We start from the raw sequence: 19492 nt of genomic DNA, 5'->3' as shown, positions 1-19492 counted from the left end.
CCCATAAAAATCCCTTTGCTCATATGTATTTCTGTCAAATCTCAAAAACAGTGAGCATCAGAAAGCATTGGCAAAATCGCCTACGGGAGTCTCGAGGATTCCAAATGGTCTGTTTAGTCTCTTCAGCCATCTTTTCCTGCCAATCCCTGAAGATACAAAGATACTGACTCAAAAACCAAGCTGCAGCAAGGATTTAGAACTGGATCCTAGTGAACTAATCTATCCTTGGAGAAAGCATGAAAAATAATAAAAATCTATAGTAGGTACTGTCTGCAAAATGTCCATGTGAGTGTCACTGGAATATCCATGACTTGCTTTCAGGGAGACAGCGGCCTAAGGAAATGGTGGCTGTTTCACAGCCCCTGAACACACACTGCATGTCTGCTCACAGCCCACATGAACTGCAATACAGACTGGACTCTTTTGTCCTTAGCTAATGTATGTGAGAGGCTCTCATATGCCATCATCCCACTCAGGTGAATAAAATCACATGCACCCCGATCACCTTCCCCCAAGCCAGCCCTCCCTTCCAGAGTGGCCTGTGTTGAACTAAGTATAACCCTTGGAGTGTTCCAGGAGACAGCGTCCACGGCGGGTTCAGAGACCCACCTGAAATCCATCACACACCTGAGACACCTTGAGCGTGCTGTTTGTAGTCACAAAGCTTTATTTTCATCTAACTGCTAAGTCCCCAAAGGTTAAAGTTCAAAAGCTCAAAGAGAAACAGAAGAACATAAACGGCTACGGCTGTGCCAATCCCGGTCCTTCTCACTGGCTGAAGTTGATTTTACTGACGGCAAACAGGATGGCAGTGGGCTGGGGGAAATCAAAGGGCCTTGTACTACTGTGGTTCTCGGATGCCTTCCCAAGGGCCCATCCATGACTCTGCCATTCGATGGGCCTCTGGTGTAAACTGCCCAAGTGCTACCTAGTAGTGTTCACTCTTCTCAGGAACTATTGTGGAATAAAACAGTGACCTGCTCATTGGAACAGTGACTGCCAGTGGGGACTCAGTGATGACTTGTTAAGTGATAAACAATTTCATCCTGTTACTCTCCTGTCTCTAAAACAAAAAACAACCTTGGTCAAACCCTGCTGGCTACTACTTTGCAATGTTAAATCAAACGGGAGGAGCAGAAGTTAGGTTAGACTTAGACATCCAAAGGTCACGTCTGGGCCATGACAACTACCTAGTTATCTACACAAACTCTACCACTCAGCCGTGGAGGAAGTGAGCCAGTGGGAGGAGGGGAGAAGCCCACAGGGGAACACACTGCACACCACCCCGCACTCTGCTTGCTCCTGGTCGTACTTTATTATTTGTTTTGTCTCACTTTCCCTTGATCATCCACTTTCTTAATGGCTGCCTGGATGGCCTCCTGGTTGCCCAAGAACTGGTGAGGCCTAATGGCACGCAGGTTCTCATCCAACTCCAGCAGAATCGGAACTCCAGTGGGCAGAGTGATGTTGATGATATCCTCGTCTGAGATACCTGTTGTGCAGGAGAGAAGGAACAGGGCGTCAGGCAGCCTTGGCAGGCCATTCTGTTTAACTGTCGAGCTGCACGCTGACCTTGTCCCATATTAACTGTGAGCCCAAAACCATGCCCAAAACCATGCCCAAAACCATGCGGGGATCACCTATAGTTCCAGAACACCGAGAAACGGAAGAGAAGAGAGAGTTTAGACAGAGTGCTAGGTCTTGGAATTGTATGTTCCTTCTGAGGCAACTTATCCCTGGCTGTTTCTTAACCAAACTGAAGAAAACAGAAACTCTTCTGAATGCTAGTCTTAAAACGAGGGCTTTTCATTAAGCACTGAATCTAACTCACGTGACTAGAATGTGGTGGGTTTTCTAATACTTAGTGGGTTTGGAAGGAAGCACAGCCCAGGGGAATCGGGAAAAGACTTTATGGGATGCCTATAAACAGGGCCTCTTTCTCCTACTGCCCTTAACATCCCCAGAAGGGAGGTGTGTGTGTGTGTGTGTGTGTGTGTGTGTGTGTGTGTGTGTGTGTGTGTAGGGGGAGGTGGTATAGGTCACATTTAATATAATTATAGACAATCCACTTTTGAGTACAGGAGTAGGGATAGCAGTAGTGGCTATGGCTGTAAATTTTTATTTTTACAACTACTTTTAACTCAAACATCTAAAATCCTGGCAACACTCTACAGGACAGTACTTTTCTAAGCCCTTTCTATGTTATGTGTAAATAACTCATGTATTCGCCATTACCACCCTATAGGGAGATAAGCTATTCACTTTCTCCAAGTAATGAGGTGTGGTACAAGGAATTTATGATTGCACAGAGTATGGCAAGGCCTGGATTCAAATAAGGGTACCTGCACCTACCAAAGTATGAGTTCAAAACACAGGGAGAAAGAGTCAGAGACCAGTAAGAGGTCACACCACACCTTTCCAGACCTGTAGACTCTAACCATTGGGCTCTCTTCCACACTAACGTCAGGGAGCGAGGTGCAGTTCTGAGCAGGGGGTAAGGGTTTGTCTTCACTTGGCAATGGCAGAATAAACAGTTACCAGCTATAACTGTGTCTTGTATTCTAACTGATGGAGCAGCTCTTTATTCTAATTTCACGTCTAGGCCCAGAAGAGCTCCCTAATGCCACCTCTGCACAAGCTTCCCACATATGTGCAGCTGTGGAACGGTGGGGAGCGTTCTAACTTTAGAAAGCTGCTCTCCTTCCCAGAGCTTCAACATGCTATGCCATGGGTTTGAGGGAAGGGGCCTTCCTGAGCCTCCAAATACTCCCGTATCTCAGTTACACGTTCATAATCAGAAATTCATGTCCACTCATTCATATTCTCATTCATATTCTCTCTCTCTCTCTCTCTCTCTCTCTCTCCCTCCCTCCCTCCCTCCCTCCCTCCCTCCCCCTCCCCCTCCCCCTCTCCCTCTGACCTCACATTAGGAAAGGGCTGTGGGTAGAAGACATAGCTTAGGTGAGAGTGACACAGAAGGAATGCAGGAGTGCTTTTCCTTTCCCGTCTGTGTGTCCTCTTCTAGACAGAATGTAGCTGGCCCACTGCTGAGCCCTACAGAGCCCCTGCCTCACACAGCAATGTCACCAAGATTACCACCCCAGCCCGAAGCTGGCAAGAGCAAAGGCACTGGCTGCTCAGCAGAGAGAAGGCAGCCTTGGATTCCAAGAGCCCTCTGACTCCATCAGAGAAGAAGCAGGCGAGCTGGCTTTGGAGCGGCTGCCTGCCATGTGCCTCCCCTGGAGGAGGCAGGAGAGCTGGCCCCACAGCGTATGGATTAGAGCCACTGAGGGTCGGGAAGCCACCACCTCTCTTCCAGTTCCACTGTCAGTACAGACGCCCAACAGCAAAGTGAAATTACTCCCGAGTCCCGGGCACAGGGGTATCAGAATCAGAACGCATTTTATCCGATGAATTGAAAAAGAGCATATGATTTGAATTATCTCTATTCAAAGAAATCCTGCATTTAAGGGCTGGAAGCCTTAACAGGAAGATGGTGGCTCAGTCTGTAAAGTGCTTCCCATGCAAGATGACAGCCTGAGTTTGAATCCCCAACACCCAGGGAAAACGCTGCAGATGGCAGTGTGTCTGTGACCTCACTGCTCAAAGGACACAAACAAGCTGATCCCCGAGGTCACTGACCTGAACTGTCGAGGAGTTCCAAGTTAAGTGAAAGACACTGCATCAAAAATAAGGTGTTGGACAAAAGAGGAAGGCACCTCAGGATGACCTCTAGCTTTTACACACACACACTCACTCTCTCTCTCTCTCTCTCTCTCTCTCTCTCTCTCTCTCTCTCTCTTAAAAAAATGTCAATTTTTTTCCTAGGTCAATGTATAGACCCAACACAATCCCTAACAAAACTTCAGCTCTTTTTATAAAAAGATACAACCTCAAAATTCACAGGGAAACCCAAAGAACGCTTAGGAAAGTAGCTCCCCAAACAGAGAAGTCCTCTGAAGCTCCAGGACTCAGGAGAGCACAGTCCTTGCAGATGCTACCTGGCTCTCACAGTAAGGCCTGACAGCAGATCACCAGGAGGGAAGCGAGAGCAAAATCAGCCTTCACATTTGCAATCAATTACTTCCCAACACGTGTACGAGGCGAGTACGTGCAACAGGACACACACACAGAGACACAGGGAAGAGCAAGATCCTCCTGACCGTGAATTAGACAACATGAAAGCATAGCAACAGAAGAGAAGGAAAATGAAGCCTGTGTATAAAATCGTCAGGTTCAAGGGGCACCATCAAGAAGATGAAAAGCACCCAGAGAGGAGAATTTTGTTTATTTTTACAAAATCATAGGAACATGTATTAAGACTACATAAAGAACTCCCGTGCCTCAAAATTAAGACTTTGTCTGGGGAGCTGGCACCGTGGTGAAGAGCACTTACTGCTCTTCCAAGTCCAGTTCCCAGAGCTCACCTGCAGCTCATAACCACCTGAGCTCCAGCCTGAGGGGGTCCAGCACTGCCGGCCTCCCTCAGTTCCCGTGTGGTCTGGGACGGTAGCCCAGGGACAGTACTTGCCTAGGATGCACAGGAAGTCCATCCTCAACTCTACCAAGAAGATAACTTTTAGAGATAAGATCTTCATGAGGAGGATAGAAGACAACATAGAAAGACGAGTGACAGTGACAGAAAGATGAAGTAACAGGCAAAAGATCTGAGCAGACTGTTCTCCAAGGACAATCCATCGGAAAGCACTGGAGGGGACGGCCAGCAGCAGCCTTGTCTTTCCAGAGATGCAGTTCCAATCCACTAGGAGATACCCATTTGTGTCAGTGAGACGACCACAGTAAAATATCAGATTATCAACAAGCATTATCAAGGATGTGGAGAAATTATAACCATAATACAGTGTGAAATTGGGAGGTCGGAAGGCTCTAGCTTCTTTGGAAAATAGCCTGAAAATACCTCAGGCGTGTGCCTAAGAGAAACATAACATGTCCATGTCAAAAGTTACCTCAGGCATGTGCCTAAGAGAAACATAACATGTCCATGTCAAAAGTTACATGTAATCTCCACAGCAGAATTACTGCTGCTGGCCAAAATACACAAACAACTGAAGTATCTACCAACCAACAAGACAGACAGATGTGACTGGGCAGTGTGCTGGGATATCAGTTTGAACAGGAATGAGGTACTGATACATGCTATAATATGGAGAACACTGTAGTGAGTTTTTAAAAAAGTGCTGGGGGTAGAGCTTTCAGTGGTGCTTGCATAAAACCCATAAGGCCTTGGGTTCAGTTCCCAACAGTAAGTAAATGTTTTTCTAAAAAGCCAGTCACAAAAGACTACTTTTTGTATGAATCCATCAACAGAAAGTGTTCAGAGTAGATAAGCCCGTAATGGCTCAACGTGGATTAACAGCTGCCCGGGGCTGAGAGAACGAAATGTTGCCAGTGGAGGAGCAGTTTGGAAGAACTTAAAAGAATCTTTCTATGTTTGATTCAAGTTAAGCATACCTGACATATTTTATTACTATTATCTCTTATAATAAAAACACTCAAAATCCTTTCTTCCAGTTGTCTGAGCAATCCTGAACGTAAGTGAGCTGCTGTCCTCCTACCATGCGACAACACGACAGAACTTCTTTCTCTGCTACAACTGCAACTTAATATCCCTTGATCACCATTGTCCCTAATTCTTCCTTCTAAACATGGTGTGGATGGACTGATGACTGTGGACATCAGTCATAGCCACGGGACCCTCACATATGGATTCAATCCATCACCAATGGAAAGTGTTGGGAAACAGAGGCATCTGCACCAATCTAAGCCTTTCCCCTTGTCACCCCCTAAGCACTAGAGTGGAGCCCCGATTCACACAGTCCCAGGCATTACACACAACCTGAGGAATATGAGAACATACATAGGTTCATACAGACTTCACGCTATTTCACAGAAGGGACTTGAACATCCAGCTACAGATTTTGGTAACTGCAACTGTCCTCTGGTTTACTTAAAGACAGCTAACTATACACTAAACGCCATTCTAGGGGCAGCCTGCGTGTGGATTTCAGCTCAGTACAGTGGTTACAAAACACCAGGCAGACCCATAAGGCCTGTTCAAGTCTCAAGGCTATCAGGGCTATAAACACCAACTGTTCTTACACACAGTACTTACACCCTGGCCACCTGCCTGTCCACTGCTGCTTCTAACACTGAAGAGAAAGACAATGCTTGTGCTTTTGCTCAGCTCTGGTGAAGGGCTGGGTACTAACTGGACATCGGTCCCGATGCTCTCACAGGAGAAGGGGAAGAACAATTCTGTCTGAGTTTAAAATAGCTAAGCCCAGCGAGCAGATGGGCCAGGTCTAGAGGTCACCTGTACGATCTTAGAAACAACTTCTAGGTTTGCATCAGGTAGCTGGAGCACACCACATGGCACTCGATGGTTTGACTTGGATGCAACGGGATCCAGCAGGCCAAGCAAGTCCTTGCCCAAGGCTTGCTTTTATTTAGTGACCCATCCTTGTGTGAGTCCACTAAACAAAGGCCTCCAGACTATAGCATGCCACTAACAAAAAGAGAGCTAAAAAAAAAAAAAAAAGGAAATGTTTCCAATGAAGTTAACATTCTATTTTAATAATGCCTCAAGCTATTCCCAGAGTAAACTAATTACTTACAAATTCTTAAAATACTTAGACTGGTTACTAAGCAGTCAATGAGACCTAAGCAGCTGACATTTTAAAATAGCAAATTAAGAAAACCACAGGGAAGCCATTACTTGTTACAAACATTTGGCTTATACTAAATGCTTCATCCTAGGAGAAAGCCTTAGCTTTAGTCAGAACAATGCAGTTCCACTACCCAAAACCGAACTGGACCAGCACAGAAGAGGCCATGCACTGTCCTCTTGAATCACCCACTGGGATTCAAACACAAGCTGACGCGTGTGGACACGTATCAGACTCCTGTCTGGTAACTAGCTCCGCTTTTGATTTTCTTTTCTTTTTCCTTTTGAAATCACAAGGTCTCACGTAGCCCAGGCTGACCTTAACCTCAATCTGTAGCTGAGGATGACTCAGAATTTCTGATTCTCCTCTTTCCATCCCCAAGGGCTAGGAAGACAAGCCTGCACTGCCACACCCGGTTTTATGCAGAGCTGGGGACCAAATGGCTGGGCTTCCTGCACTATCTAGCAGGGCACCACCCTAGTCTTTAGCTCACATTTAACAGAGGTCAGGAACCTTTTTTTGGAAATGGCATCAGGTTCTTACTCTCTGTCTACCTTCTTTCCATCGTGGTCCACCAGAAGCCGTCTCTTCATTATACCCCTGGTGTCTTCAGCATTTAACTACGTGGTACAGGCCTGCCTTGAACTAGAGATTTCCTACCTCAGCCTTTGGAGGGCCTAGACTGCCACAGGCAAGCACCATAATACCTAGACCATCTTAAATTTTTGAATCTCTATGTAAGAGCTTCTCGGAACTCCCTACAACTACTGGAAATGAGGGAAGCATTTCAAGTAAGAAATAATGAAAGTTTAGGAGAAAACCAAGTGAGTAAAATCCATACCCAAAATGGGAAACGTAAATAACCTATTTCCTATGTGCAGGAGTAACTTCAGAAAGTCAATTTGCAAGCACCCCCCTCTAAGTCACTGTAACAGACCAGAACACAGGACACTGCTTCAACCACAATGCTCCTCCACTCACTGCCTTCTGGGAGAAGCACTTGAACAAGTCCTGGCTCAGAAGCCAGGATTTTGAGTTCTTTGACAATGAAAACTCTGCTCTGTGACTGCTCTGTGACTCCTGCTCTTCGAGCAGTGCCTCGCCACCATTACAAGAATGTAATCGGTGTCTGTGCATCTGTGAGCAGCGCTTTGGGGGGCTGCCTGCTAGGAGGCAGAGAATAAGGGGATGTACGGGTGCTGAATACATAAGGTATATCACACTGGATTTACCAAGAATACTTTCTACATGTGATTGCAGGTTATAAGGAATAAAGGTTATAGATCCCACAGCATAAACCTTTTGCATGAGAGCACTCCAAAGAAAGTCTTGTGAGATGTGCATTTTTGGTGACATTTCTGAAAAAGGGATGGGTAAGACCCACAGCAGGCAGGACCTGGTGTGCCTCACTCACTTGTGGGTGCTCTAACCCCTGAACCAAAAGCAGGACTTGAATCACTGGTCCCTGGGCATATAGTTGCACAGAATGAATTCTAACTTTCTTGGCATTCAAGTCTAGTCTTTATTGTTGGAGCCTTGATTAGAGACTTTTCTCATTATGAAGTGAGCAAGAAAAGGGGTGCGTGGGGCCTGAGGTTGGGGGGCATTTAAACAGTTCTTAGCCTGGAACAAAAAGTTGTTTATACCTAGTGCTAATCGAGTGAACAGCACAAATTAAATGTGTTCTGTGTGTTCTCTGGCTTTTCTTTAAACTGCCTACATATCTTTTAACAGCAGGAAATGGGAAAAGCAGCATTCAGGGACATAGGAGGATTTGCTATGGGACAAAAAGGAAAGCTCCTATTTTGGGATTAAAAACAAAAACAAAAAAGTAAAAACAAAACCCAGCTGCACTCAACCCAGGGACAGTTAGCTGTGAGAGCCCGCCCACCCCTCTTTGTCCCCACCAGTCTTCGGGACAAGAACTTCGTATTCTTCTATTATCGGTAAGGGCTGAGGGACGAGACTGTACTTTACAGGTTACCGTACAAGTAAATGTAATTTCAGGCCTTTAAAATGTTAGTTTTGCATACATACAATTAAAAGATAGCCCGGGGAACCAAAGAAGACAGACAGGGTATTAAATACCATAACCCGATGGCAGAGTAACTGCTGGTTTAAGATAAAGCCAGAGAAATGTATTTACCTTCCAAGTTTAGCTAACTTTTAATTGACCATAATTTAACCAAATTTATTCACTTAAATAATGTATAATTTAAATAATGTATTCAAATAATTATAATTTACTTAGTTGAATTACAGTTAAGATCCTATGCTATTTAAAAATAAAGTCTACTTTAGATTTTGTAGGTTTACATAAAAGCTCAACTCTACCACTAAGCAACTTTAGTCTCCCAGGAAAGAAGGCTTGCACTCTATGGCTCTGAAAATATCACACTAAATGCCAAAGGTGACAAACGCCTCGGCCACCATCAGCAGCCAGCTCCCTCTAGCTGACCTTTCTTCCCATTTCTCTCATTTCACATCACCTTGTTCTGACTTGCACACTTCTCCAAGGACAGAGTCCAAGTCTTACACAAACTTCTTGCTGTCACTCTTGCTTACCCCAGTCTTGCAGCTGCCTAATCCTGTGCTTAAACCCAGACTAAACAATCTACTTCCTCTGGCAAGGTGCAGACCACATCCAGCACTCAGTGAGGTACTCGGCTTTTCCTTCAGTGTGGACCAGCAGGAAACAAACAGGAAGTGACTGTGCCAACCACAAGAAAAAGAAACACAACGCCTGTCTGGAATTGTGAGGAACAGGTTGCTTTTAGCTTTCCTGTTGGCATTGAAAGCTCTCTTGCAGCTTTGTGAGGAGCATATCTGAGTCCGTCAGGGCTGAGATCTGCTTTAACCTGGACTTACTGACAAAGGGTAGGTAATTATCTATGGTTCCAAAGCCCAGTGAAGTAGTCCCAGGAGGAATTTTCTTACTATATAATATCCCATGCCTTGTTTGTCTTTTGAGAGTATGAAGCATTCTCAGATTTAAAGTAAAGCCATCTCAAGATTACATACAATTTACAAGTCAAGATACCATACAGATAAGTTACCTGGCAGGTTACAGGTCAGGCTCATCAGACAGGGAGGCTGACACCGATGTTACCACAAGGCTCATGGTGGCCCTTGGGTAAGAAATGTTAGCTAACTTCCAACCAATAACATTGTCTTCAACTATATGGCTCACACACATTGACTCTAAGAGGTTCATAACTTACTTCTAGACTAGATGATGTTAGAAGCGTGCATGTGTGCACATGGGGCAAGAGCAGATGAAAGCGTACAGCGGTAAAGAAGAGGTCATGGGTCTGGGATTGAAAGGTCATTAGAGGGCTTCACAATCTGTGTAAGTAACACTGGCAAGACTAACAAAATCCACAGTTGGGCTAGGTGTCGCTCAGTGGCAGGATACCTGTCTGGAAGGTGTGGGGTTCTTGGGTCAATCCCCAGCACCATAAAAACACAATTATAAACAAACTCTTCCACGTCTTAAGTGTAACATCTCCTGTGCTGCCGATGGCTGAGACACTGAAGAGGGTCGGCACCACGCAGCTCCAGAAGACTGAAAAAGCCTTAACAAAGCCCACGCGAGGTTTCAAGGCACAGGGAGGTATGTTCATCTCACTCTAATGTGTGTGGAAGGAGCAAATGGAAGCATGGGGCTACAGAATATGGTGGCCAGTTAGGTGTCATGGGTCTAGGATTGAATCACACTCTGATGATCACTTCTGTGGAACTCAAACTAAGGTCCCAATTGAGGGCACTTTACTGACTGACTCCTGAGTGCAGGTCTCTTCAGAGGCACCGTCACACACTAACACTCAAACATCTACCATCCAGCTCCGTTAAGGTCTGCTTACAAAGGCACAAGCACCTGCACTGCTGATACCCAGGAGCCCGGCACCCGCTGCCCCTAGTCGCCTTGCAGCCATGCAGCCTGCCTTTGCTACTCAGCCCTGCTTCTTCCCCATAGCTTGGTTCCTTTCCACACACCACATGCATGGGCTGAGGCAGTACACAGCTTTCTCGGCCAAGCTTTCCTCGTGTAGCATGATGTAACACGGTACTGGGGTATGAAAAGCTGGCTTGTTGTAATGAAAGCAGCTCATTAAGCTTACTGATCAGTGATTGATCCCACAAAAATAAAGAAATAGGATATGGAGACGGTAAACTACTGAATAAAACCCAATATTGAACTACTGCTTTCCAGAGAGCTAAAAGCCACATTCGGGTTTCTATATGAAACAAGATATCAAAAACTGAAGGAGCTGAAGGGGTTTGTAGCCCCATAGGAAAAACAACAATTATCAACCAACCAGACCCCCCAGAGATCCCAAGGACTAACCTACCAACCAATGAGTACACATGGAGGGACCCATGGCTCCAGCCGCATATGTAGCAGAGGATGGCATTGTCAAGCATCAACAGAAGCCCTCGGTCCTATGAAGGCTCGTTTCCCCAATGTAGGGGAATGCCAGGGAGTTGAGGTTGGAGTGGGTGGGTGGGAGTGGGAGCATCCTCATAGAAGCAGGAGGAGGGGGGAGAGATATGGGAGAGAGGGGGAAGGGGCGAACATCTGAAATGTAAATACATAAATTATCCAAGAAAAATAAAATTTATATAAAATGTTTCTATGTAAAATGTCTACAACTATGCTTGGCAGGAAGCATGAGCTCCACAAACAAAGTCTCTTTGTTCAGCCGTGCCAGGGGTGCCATTCACAGACTGTGGTGCTACAATGGCAGTAGTAATTAAAGACTCATTTCCTCATATTAAATTACCATTTAAAAACTGGTTTACCTGCTAGGAGATGCTCTTGACTCTGCGGCTTACACTATAATGTTCTGGATAAAGAATAAACAAGGAAAGAGCTATTTTTCGGGAAAAAAATTAAAATGAAAAAAAAAAAATCCTGCTTGCAATCCTGCTTAGAAGTTGAGTAAATTGGATTTGGGGCAGAGCTGACAATTCTGACTAAAGATTGTGGTCATCATGGCTAAGCCATCCGAGGCCTTCTTGGGTTTTCTACACTACACTGGGTCCTGGTTCTAAGCACAGCCAGGATCCGACTGCTGTAACACCGCAGTACCAAATACACGAGAAGAAAATAGAGCATCCTAAAATCAACACTCCCACAGCCGGAGTACACAGACGCTGCCCCTGCAGACCAGAGGGCGGGTGAATGTTTGAGCACACTAAAGATAATTACTTACTAACTGGAGTCACCACCATTCCCATCTCTGAGTTTTTAAACAGCTAAGAAAGTAGTTTTGTAATTGGTAACATGCTTTCTGTCTGCCAAGCCATTTAAGGACAATACAGGGAAAGTTCCCCAGGTTCTTAAAAGTCCCTATTTTATAGGGGAAATTTTTATATAAATATTTATTCCTAGAGAAAGCATGAGTTGGAATCAGATGCATCTACAACAAACACTTTTACCTTTTTTTTTTTTTTAATCGATGTAAGTTTGGCAACTTTTGTGTTTACAGGAAGTATGCATTTCAAAGACTGTCAATTCTAATGAGTTCTGGTTAGTTGTTAAATCTAAGGAAAGCATCCATGCAGTAGGGTGACCTTGTAACTTACTGGCTGATCTGTGGTAACACTAGAAGTAAAAGGTGATAGTAATTATATCAAGATAGTTAGAATACAGCAGAAATGGATCTTGTGGGGCAAACAAGTACAGAATGTAAACTGGTAATGTGGTAATTTTCATAATAAGCACACATACTATAAACTCTGATTCCTATGGGGGAACTGAGGTGCCCCCATCTCCCAAGTAGAGGAGTCATTCAACTCTTTGGAGAAAGGGTAGCTTCTAAAGTCAATGATATATTTTATCAAATAGCACATAAAACCTATAAGCTTAAGCTTCTGAAGATGCTACATACCACAGGCCTAGGTTGGTGCTCCTATGTTGGTGAGTGAATTATGTCTATTACACATTTTAAAACACTGAAATCTCATCAAATTAACAGAGATGATATAGAAGAAACACTGTCTCTCCTTCAGGACACCGTTTCTTCAGATCCTGGGAACACAGCCATGCTTAACTCTTCCTTGTGTGTTCAAAATCAAGGCTGCAGCAAAACCCTTCACTGCTACGCCTGAGTCATTATGCATTTGACTCGGAATTAATTTTGCTATTGTTGTACATTCAGAAACCTTCCAGTGTTCCTGGACTTTCCATAGCCTTACCTTGTTATGCAGGGTCCTATGTCATGATTCAATTGCATATGGGTTTCTGACCCACACTGGATTTTAATTTCAATATGTAGGTGAAAACGAGTGGAGACAAGTGTTTTGAGTGAAACAAACCAGCCTATGAAATAAACCCAGCCTATCTCACACACCTGAAATAACTTCTTCACGCTAGGAGGCGGTCCTCAAAGGGGAGGCCTGGTAATGTCAAACAGTGGTTCCAACAGGGGCTACTCCAGGCCAAAAAGGAAAAAAAAAAAAGAAACCTCAAAGGATGGGCAAGAGTCAAGCCTAAAGTTCCCTTTATATTTTCCTATAGTCAGATTTCAATGAGCGTATCCACTATGCTGCTGCCTGGGTTACGGACTGATGTCTACAAGCATTTGCTGGCTTCTATGCATCCCACTAACAGGCAATTCACTCTCCCTTCACCAAGCCTCCCACTCCTATGCTCTAGCTCCTTTTACCTGACTCTCTCCCTGCAGACGTCTTCTACCCTCTGTCTTTCTCATGATCCCATACTGCCCATGTAAGTCTTCTCTTCTCGAATCACAAAATGAAACCATTTTATAAAGTTATCTGTAGGTAAGGACTGAAGTTATAACAAGATTACTTCAATTTTGTTAGCCTCTGAAAGCTCACTGAATCCTACATGGCCGACTCTTAGAAAGGCATCCCGAAGTGCTGGAAGCAGTCTGTGGCCTAAGCTTGCTCCTTTCTGAGGAAGCTCTGGAAGCCCTTCTCTGTCTGTTTGTGCCTTTCTGGTTTTATATTCATTATCTATGCATACCTGTGTTACTATCACTTCCATATACTTGCCTAAGTCATTCTTCATTAGAATAACATACCCTTTTATTTTTAATTTCACTGAATTTTATAGCATTACTAAATTATAATTCACATATAAGCTCTCCATTTAAAGTGTATATTTCGATAGCTTTTCACACATGCAGAGTTGTGCAACCATCATTATAATCAATTTTAGAACAATTTTGTCACCCAACAAGCAACTCAGTATTAAGTCACTCTCACTTGCCACGCTCACAGATCCCAGGCATCCCCAGTCCTGTTAATATGCACGTATTCTACGCTCTAGATTTACACTCATCCTGGATGCTTTTTTAAAGATCCACTTTTACTTATGTGTATATATGTGTGGATGCATAAGTATATGACACACATGTGTGGGTGCCCTTAGAAGCCAAAAGAGGTATCGGATCCCTTAGAATTGGAATTACAGGCTACATGGGTGCTGGGAGAAGAACTTGGGTCCTCTTAACTGCAAGTCGTCCCTCCAGCCTCTGCTCTGGACATGTTACTGCTCTGGACATGTTATAAAGAACCCTTTGTGCCCACTGTGCTTTCCCACAATGGAATGACCTCAGCACTCATCCCCTTCGCACATACAGTGCTTCATTCCTTTCCACTGACGAAAAATATACTACTTTTTGGACAGAAAGCATTTGATTTGCCTGTTCCTTAGTTGGACATTTGAGTTGCTCTATTTTTTGGCTGTTAGGAACCTGCTGTTATTAAAGTTTGTAAACAAGTCTTAGTGTGGAGATTTTCACTTCTCTTAGGTGTTGATTGACCTGTCTCCCTGGAGAGAGAGAGAGACAGAGACAGAGAGACAGAGACAGAGACAGACAGACAGACAGAGAGACAGAGAGATTGAGATTGAAGCTTCAACTTCCAGAACCTCAGTGTTGGCCTTAGTTGAAAATCAGGTCTTTAAAAGAAACAATCGAGTTAAAATGAGGTCAGTAGGGCAGACTCCATCTCAGTAGTATGAAGAAATCTGGACAAGGACCCCAAACCCCACAGGTTCCATGGGAAGAGGACAGGAATGATGGTCTACAAACCCAGCGAACACTGAAGGGAAGGCTGGCAGCAATCCAGCACCTAGAGCTGCAATGCTGGACATAAGGATTGCCCTGCCTATCCCTTCAAACTTACGACTCTAGACTCATAAAGGGAACTTCCGTTGTAAGGTGCCCTGCTCTGGCACTTCACAGCTACACCAGGACACTGGTGATGTGATGTGGGCGTGGGGCAGCTGGGTCTTGAGTGGAGTGCACTTGGTCCCTTTAGGAAGCTACACATTATACTGTTTGATTGGATAATTTTTAAAAATAAATTATTAATACATTAAACATTTCCCTTAATTGTAGACAAGTCTTTTGGTCTTTTTGTGTTTTGCTTTTGAGACAGGGTTCTCTGTATAGCCCTGGTTGTCCTGGAGCTTGCTCTGTAGACCAGGCTGGCCTGCCTCTGCCTCCCTTCACCTCTACCATGGTTTAACCTCGCCTTCAACAGATATTTTCCCTTCACCTCTATCATGGCAATTGCCTCTCTCACCACCAATGGTAAGAGCTTTTTCCTAGCTCCCTTACCAACATCATTCACCAATAGTAAATCATTAATGTGCTGTTGGGGGTGGGAGGTGGCGTGGGTAGGCATCTGCGGCTTCAGAAGCATCTTAAAGCGAGGGAACCTTCAGACAAGTGAGAAGTGAACGGTACTAGACAGCAGAGAGCCTCTTTGTTTGGTTTCAGGGCTCACCTTGCTAAGGGAAAAGGAACCCCCTGAAGGAGAGTGGTGTTTTCTTTGTGGAAGGGAGCCTGGCCAAAACATGATATAAGTTTCATCTCTGTAAAAGGGGTGGCACAGAATACAAATTCTGTCAGAAACATTGAAATTTTACATTTCAATTTGTTCTTTTAACAGGACCCTCAATCTTTTAAACAATAAATGACTGTAGTCTGTTAGAATTGCACTTACATATTATTTAACCACATTTTGATTTTTCTGAACAACTAAAAATAGAATCTTGTATGTGCTTGAATAAGTAATGTATACACAGACACAAAAGGATAACCACCATCTTACCCTGTAAGTTTAGTAATAGCTAATAAAGTTTGTAGATTCTAGGTCTCTGCATGATTAGTGGATGTCGGGTATCCAAGTGATCACCAAGTGATCAATCAGGTCTAGATAATGCCGTAACAATTAGGGTGAGATAGCCATTAGTAAAATGTTCCCTCCCAGAGATCCACATCGCTCTGTGGTCAGCCTCCTAGCTCCACTCAGCTCACAGAGCTTCAGCCCTTCCGGTTCTGTGGGAAAGCATGGTGCACAACAGTCAAAGGAACAGCCGTGGGGGTGAGGAGCATCACCCTCAGTCACTAGCACCTCAGAACTCTGGGTGAGCCACACAGCATCGAGTGACTGAAATAAACGGAGGCTCCTGGTCTTCTCCAAGCCTTTAGCAGAGATATGGGAATACGCCACTTGTAGTTTGATTTTCCTTCCCTCTAACATTCTCCCAAGCAGTGACTAAGCCTGGTCTGGAAAACTGGGACTAAAGAATTGCTCAGGAAATCCACATCTGAAAACACAGCCACAGTTGTTTGACATGGGAAAACGGACGAAACTGAATTCTAGATAATTTATTTAAAAGGCTCAAATAAACTTGTGAAATTGCTTCCTTTCTTAGCCTCTTCTCATTACAGCAGAAGGCATGTGACCCCTCAGATCAGAACTCTTTAAAGTGCAGAGCCCCCAAGCAGCAGTTAACACCATAACTGCTCAGAAACGCAAGGTCCTAACTGTACCTCCCTGGCTCTGAAACTCCAAACCCCCACTCTCACACTGAACTCCCTGCCTGAGTGACGCACAGTGGTGTCTGAAAACCTCTGCTCCAGCCACAATGAGCACCAAGAACTACGGAAGCTTTGGTTTCTACAACAATGGCTTCTTAAATATGAAGTGACAAGGGGTGTGAGGAAGGAAGTGCTGGAGGATGAAACACTACAGCTCAATTTCTAGAGTAAGACCCAACCACAACACTTAGCAAGCTCTGGAGCAGGACAGAAAACCAGTACCTTCTAGATGTTTCAGGAGGGCTCTACTGCTATTCCCATGAGCAGATATCAGAATGGTTTTGCCCTTCAAGATTTCCGGAGAAATCCTTTCCTTCCAGTAGGGAAGAAGTCTTTCCAGAACATCCTTCAAGCTTTCTGAACGTGGCAGTTGATCCAAGGGCACGTCGCACACTTTGTACCTCCGGTCATTGTAGATCTCATGGAAGAAGGGATGAGACTCCTCAATGGGAGGTGGGGTCACGTTGTAGCTTCTCCTCCAGAGCCTTACCTGCTCTTCACCATGATTCAAAGCCATTTTCTCCCTGTTGAGACCAATCAAGGCTCCATAGTGACGCTCATTCAGACGCCAAGAGCTCTCCACAGGAACCCACTCCTGCCCCAGCTCTTCCAGGATCAGCCAGGCTGTGTGAATGGACCTGTTAAGGATGGACGTGAAGACGAGATCAAACTCGAAGTTGAGAGCTTTGAGCTGCCTCCCACAGTTCCGAGCCTCCTCCAGTCCGTCACTGTTAAGTTTCTGGTCCACCCAACTACAGAATCGGTTCTCCTTATTCCATTGGCCCTCTCCGTGTCTTAGTATAATAAGTCTGTGCTTCGACATGCTGGTGGCTGGGCTGCCCTGGAGTTCTCAATTGGGTGAGGTTCGAGAACAGCAGTACAGCTGGAACGAGAAGACAGAAACACATGTCACATACCTACATTCCTTCCTCAAATGACAACCCAGTAATGGGGACAATTAAGTATACAACAGCAGGCTCTAAGATAAACTGAAATTCCTCTCAACAGTTTTGACGTCAAGCAGAGCCGGTGATCATACACTTTGGCACATACTGGAATACTCTTCAGGTAATTACAGACAGCCACATAGATTTTCTGATGGCTAGATAGTATGTTAATTGTATGACATAAAATGACAACGCTCTGTTCTAATGGTGTGTTTCTACCAAGTAGGCAGTTTGTGCTCATTAGGGAGAAGACAAAATGGAATGAGTTATAGTCTCTAAAAGAAAAACTAGTACCTGGGAACACCCAGCTTCCAGCAGCTGATTCTACACTGAAAGCATCCTTCTCCCTTGGGGTTTTCAGTGTTTTTCCAGCCTTACCTCGTTGTGGATGCTATAAAACATGTTAACTCAATGGAGTACTACATCTATATCATACTGACAGGGTGCAACCAGCTCTCTGATGCTACAGGCTCACAGATCTAGGGTACAGGCAGACACTCAGACCCTATATATAAGGTGTAGTTTGACATTCGAATAAAGTTATAAATGCTATAAAGTGGCCTTAAGGAGAGTGAATATAATAGTCACTGAAGCAAATTTTTCACCTGTTGTTGGCAGGAATAAATCCGGGTGCAAAACAAGCTATCAAATGTAAGCAGCTGAGAGATGCTGCCTGCAGGAACCGATGAACAGAAATAGGTCCTTGCAAGTGGAGGGAACTGCACTGATAAGGCGGCCTTGCCTCCTCCCTCCCCTACCCCCCCGTCCTGCAGAAATTCTACTCACATCAGCCACATACTGTGAGGAGAATCTAATAAAGTTGGACAACAACGCTATGCGAGTCTGAACTCCCTTCTGCTGTTGCCCTTGTCTACTCTGTCTCCGGAGAACCTGGAGAGCCGGCTGCATCAGTCTACCCCTGGAAGAGCGCTTCACTGAGGTGCGGTGCTCAGCTGGCACTCTCCGGCTCCAACCCACTGTTTTTTTCCACACTGGGGAGCAAAGATTATATGAACACCAGGGCATGCCTGGCTTCTGCCATTCTGGGCAACTTCCAGTAACTGGAGATGTTCCGTACTGCTTGAGCTGTGATTCACCCACAGTTACATAACAACCGGGGACAGAGTTTAGTGGACGCTACCTTGACTCTACTCTTTTTAAAGAGTTCCTAGAGATTCTGAAGGGGAAACACTCCAATAAAATAAGGCTTCAAGAATAAGTAGTGGTGTGGGGTTGGGGATTTAGCTCAGCGGTAGAGCGCTTGCCTAGGAAGCGCAAGGCCCTGGGTTCGGTCCCCAGCTCCGAAAAAAAAAAAAAAAAAGAATAAGTAGTGGTGGTGACTGAAGTGGTTTGTGAGCAGCTGAAAGGCTACAAGAATTGAAATTAATTCTCTTTCTTGCTGAGCACCAGGTTTGGTGTTTGGGTGCACATGGAACATAGATGCACCCAGCGCCTAGAAGAACCAAGGCTCAGGAGGAAGCACCTGCCAAGGCTGGGAAACTCTAGGGGGCACTGAGGTGGCCAAGAGCGAGGGGATGGAAGTCATCTGGGCAGTGCTTTGCCCAGTGGCTATGCCTGGGGGATAATCAGACTGATAAAGTTCCGGCTTCACCTGGGAAAGATCAGACAATGAATTCATATGGATGTGTGTGGTACAGAGTTAGACCTTTTTCTGTTCATCAGCGGAGGGATGGATGTATGTTTTGTCAGTGTGTATGTCTCTGGCTGGTACTGCTAAAGGCCAGGAGAAGGTGACAGATCCAAGGGCTAGAGAGGGTTGTGAGCCACCATGTAGGTGCTAAGAATAGAAACCAGGTCCTCTGGAAGAGCAGCTGGTGCTCTTAAATGCTAAACCATCACTCCGGCCCCAAGAAAGGTATTTTTATGTTCTTGTTTTCAAAAGTCTCCATCAGCCAAGTAATAGATGCTGTAAGCCTATTGAAAACCATATCCAATCTTGCAAATCATGTGTTTTGTTTTGTGGGTAAGAAAT

At 44.8% G+C, this 19492-nt stretch overlaps 1 protein-coding gene across 6 annotated transcripts in view; it reads right to left on the bottom strand.

Moving 5' to 3' along the window:
* Window positions 1-644: 644 nt before the first annotated feature.
* The window catches only part of Bpgm (bisphosphoglycerate mutase), a 28521-nt gene continuing 9673 nt past the window's right edge, over window positions 645-19492 (bottom strand). For 2 of the 6 annotated variants that reach the window (XM_087656537.1, XM_087656536.1), the window contains 3 exons: window positions 17191-17435; window positions 16775-17076; window positions 645-1492 (listed from right to left, as the gene is read on the bottom strand). In XM_087656537.1, coding sequence (XP_087512663.1) covers window positions 1317-1492; window positions 16775-17076; window positions 17191-17375 — 663 coding nt within the window. In that variant the 5' untranslated portion in view covers window positions 17376-17435 and the 3' untranslated portion in view covers window positions 645-1316. 6 annotated transcript variants of the gene reach the window in all.

Source organism: Rattus norvegicus, chromosome 4 (genome assembly GCF_021556685.1).
Source record: "Rattus norvegicus strain SHRSP/BbbUtx chromosome 4, alternate assembly SHRSP_T2T, whole genome shotgun sequence".
NCBI classification, from domain to species: Eukaryota; Metazoa; Chordata; class Mammalia; order Rodentia; family Muridae; genus Rattus; species Rattus norvegicus.
This window is presented reverse-complemented; position numbering and strand designations above follow the sequence as displayed.